The sequence below is a fragment of the Sinocyclocheilus anshuiensis genome, unplaced genomic scaffold (genome assembly GCF_001515605.1).
Source record: "Sinocyclocheilus anshuiensis isolate Anshui unplaced genomic scaffold, SAMN03320099.WGS_v1.1 scaffold560, whole genome shotgun sequence".
NCBI lineage: Eukaryota > Metazoa > Chordata > Actinopteri > Cypriniformes > Cyprinidae > Sinocyclocheilus > Sinocyclocheilus anshuiensis.
The window spans coordinates 379,213-382,052 of record NW_015554116.1 but is presented as its reverse complement, the minus strand read 5'-3'; the positions used below and the strand labels follow the sequence as shown (position 1 = coordinate 382,052).

Sequence of the window (2,840 nt, the reverse complement as noted above, 5' to 3'; positions counted from 1 at the left end):
AGAAGATTTTTAAGTCCTTAAAGGGACAGTTCACCCTAAAATGAAAATTCTGTCATCATTTGCTCACCCTCAAGTTCCCTCACGCTAGCCATTGACTTTAATTGTATGGAAAAAATAGTGTGGAACTATGGAAAAAGTCAATGGCTTTCGTCGACTGTTTGGTTACCAACATTCTTCAAAATATCTTCTTTTGTGTTCAACAGAATAAAGAAACTCATACAGGTTTGGAACAAGTGGAGGTTGAGTAAATTATGACAGAATTTTCATTTTTAGGTGAACTACTAAGTTATTCTGACTCCACACAATTTATAGCATAATGTTAATGACCAACACATTTTTTTCTAAAAATGTATTTAATTTTCTTCACTGTATTTCACTGTATTCCCGCTCCTACTAAAATACTAACAATATATGAAGGAAAAAAAACAAGCCGTCCCTCAAAAGCCAGTTGTTTTATTTCATAGGAACATATAAATAAATGTAACAAAATACATTAGGTTGGTAGCTTTTTGCGTTGCACGTACCATAATACTGATATCCTTCAGGACAGCACGCTAATGGTGTCGGACTGCACTGTAGAGGCATAACAATGTGCTGGCTCATGGAGAAATATCCAATCAATTTACTAAAGAGCATTTAGAGCTGATGATCAATGCGACTGCAGCGTGTATATAAACCTCTTTTGACTGATCTATTTACTCGTCAGCAGCATGGAGAAGGTTTCGTATTAGAACCGAATGCAAAAGCAACAGAGGATTTAGATGAAACAGAACGTTCAGAAGATAGATAAACATTGATGTTCATTGGTCTTTTTGGCAAACACATTTAGAACATCCTTTGCAATAACACTTGAGTTTAACTTTCAGTACATGAAATATCCTTGCCCTTCATACACGATTGTACTACAGATATAATATTCTGTTGTAACGATAGTACCATTCTGGCAAAAAAACGAGCCAATGAATGTGACTCAAGGTGTGGTCGGCGAAATTCATCCAGTCATTCCAATTAAACAGCGCAATTGAGTTTCGCGTGAGGGCAAAAAAAGTTCCCATGTAGATTTTGCTCATGTCCAAGTTGGTCACGTGAATTCTCCACACGGACCAACAGAAAGCTGATTGGTTTAAAAGTGATTTCTGTTTGAGCTGGACTTCGATTCTGCGCTATTTACAATGGACAATGTGCCTGTTTTCCGCTGAAAGTTCACTAATGTGACCACACCTTCAATAGCGCGTTTTTTCAAGGTACCACTGTAAACTAAGGCCCATTCACACCAAAACAATAACTACAGTGTTAACTATAAAGATAAATGCAAAGTTCTATCATGAAAGATGGCGCAGGCCGATAGGTTTTAACTTAATATGATATAATCACATGATTACTCACATGGTGTAGCTGATTGGTTTCTTTCGCATCAGCAGTCAATGAGCTTGCTGTTCAACATTCAAATATTTGGCTAGTGTTTGTTGTAGCAGTTGCAATGCGCTTCAGAAACCCTCCACCTCCCACAGCTCCACCTGTATAGATCTGCTATGGGTTTATGTCATGTATGTTATATAAGGGGGTTATTTCCTATATGTTATATGTGCAGCGGCAATATTTCCTTCATGCTCACAGCAGCATGTTTGTGGATGTATTGACAGTAGCAAGTCTTGGTAGCGTAGCAGATCTATTAACACATTAACCTTGCCATGTATATTACTGTGCTAAACTCTCAGAGAGTTGTAATGACTGAACTATATTAGCATCCACTGCAACGCGCAATAACATGCTGTTTATTACAAACAGCACTGCAGTTTTGTCATCTGCCGCTTTAAATACTCAAACTATTTAAAGCAGGATGGATTGGCTGCCAGTGTTTTTGTCATTCCTCAGCTGGAAAGTATTTCCAACGATATTGTTCCTCTGTATCATTATCATTATAGTTGTGGACTCTGCTATTTTTATAACTTTAGAATGATTTTTAATACTATATATTTTGTCATTACTGTTATTGTATTTGGTGTGAACAGGCCTTTAGCCATAACAGTGGCTACAGGGATGAATTCACCCAAAAAATGAAACTGGATTGTAATGGGTAACTTAATAGGGACCGTTGTGTGATCATTGCCATAAAACTCCAAAGGTCGGTTAAACATAATACTGCCGATTACACGAACTCGTCCCTGACATTTCTGACGTTATTGTTTACATTGACTGCAATAAAATGTGGTTCTGGTACAGTCTTGTCTTCAGTTAGTGCTGTAGGCGTCTGTGTCGTAGTACGCGGATTGAAGCTGTGCTGTTTTGAGTCATTAAACGGGTCACCAGGTCCAGACTGAGTCCTGCCACCTTCTCGCCATTCACCTCTAAGATCTCGTCTCCGACCCCGAGCAGCCCTGCGTAGAGTTTCTCCATATTGCTGTCGCCCATTTCTTCAACGTACACCCCTTAAACATAAAGCCGGTTAGTCTTAAACTTTCCGACTAAGTCAGAAGTGTATGAAAACAAGAGCGGGAGGTCCCTCACCTGAGTCTGGCCTGCCTTTTCCTCGTGAGATGAGAAAGCCGAAGGGGCCGTTGGGGGGCCTGGAGAGTTCCAGCAGGATGGTGCCGTCAGGGAAGGCCTGGGCCATGCGTCCCACCGGACGCACCGCACTGGGCCGCCCCACGTCCTCTACACTCAAAGCACGCTGAAGATCCCTAAAACACACAGATTTATCTACTTAAAAAGACCACAAAAGTGCAACAGAACTATTTTAGTGCCAGATTATATGGCGAGTTACTATATTATTTTGAATTATGTTCAATTAAGCAGTTCTATTTTAATATTTGTTATTATTTTCTTCAAATGTGAGTGGA

General features: G+C 39.7%; 1 protein-coding gene across 1 annotated transcript in view; it reads right to left on the bottom strand.

Moving 5' to 3' along the window:
• Positions 1 to 1,970: 1,970 nt before the first annotated feature.
• kiaa1614 (KIAA1614 ortholog) overlaps positions 1,971 to 2,840 on the bottom strand; it is a 24,801-nt gene continuing 23,931 nt past the window's right edge. Inside the window, exon 10 of the mRNA XM_016462225.1 lies at positions 1,971 to 2,429. Within this exon, the coding sequence (XP_016317711.1) occupies positions 2,236 to 2,429 (194 nt within the window). The 3' untranslated portion in view covers positions 1,971 to 2,235. The remainder of the gene's footprint in view (positions 2,430 to 2,840) is intronic.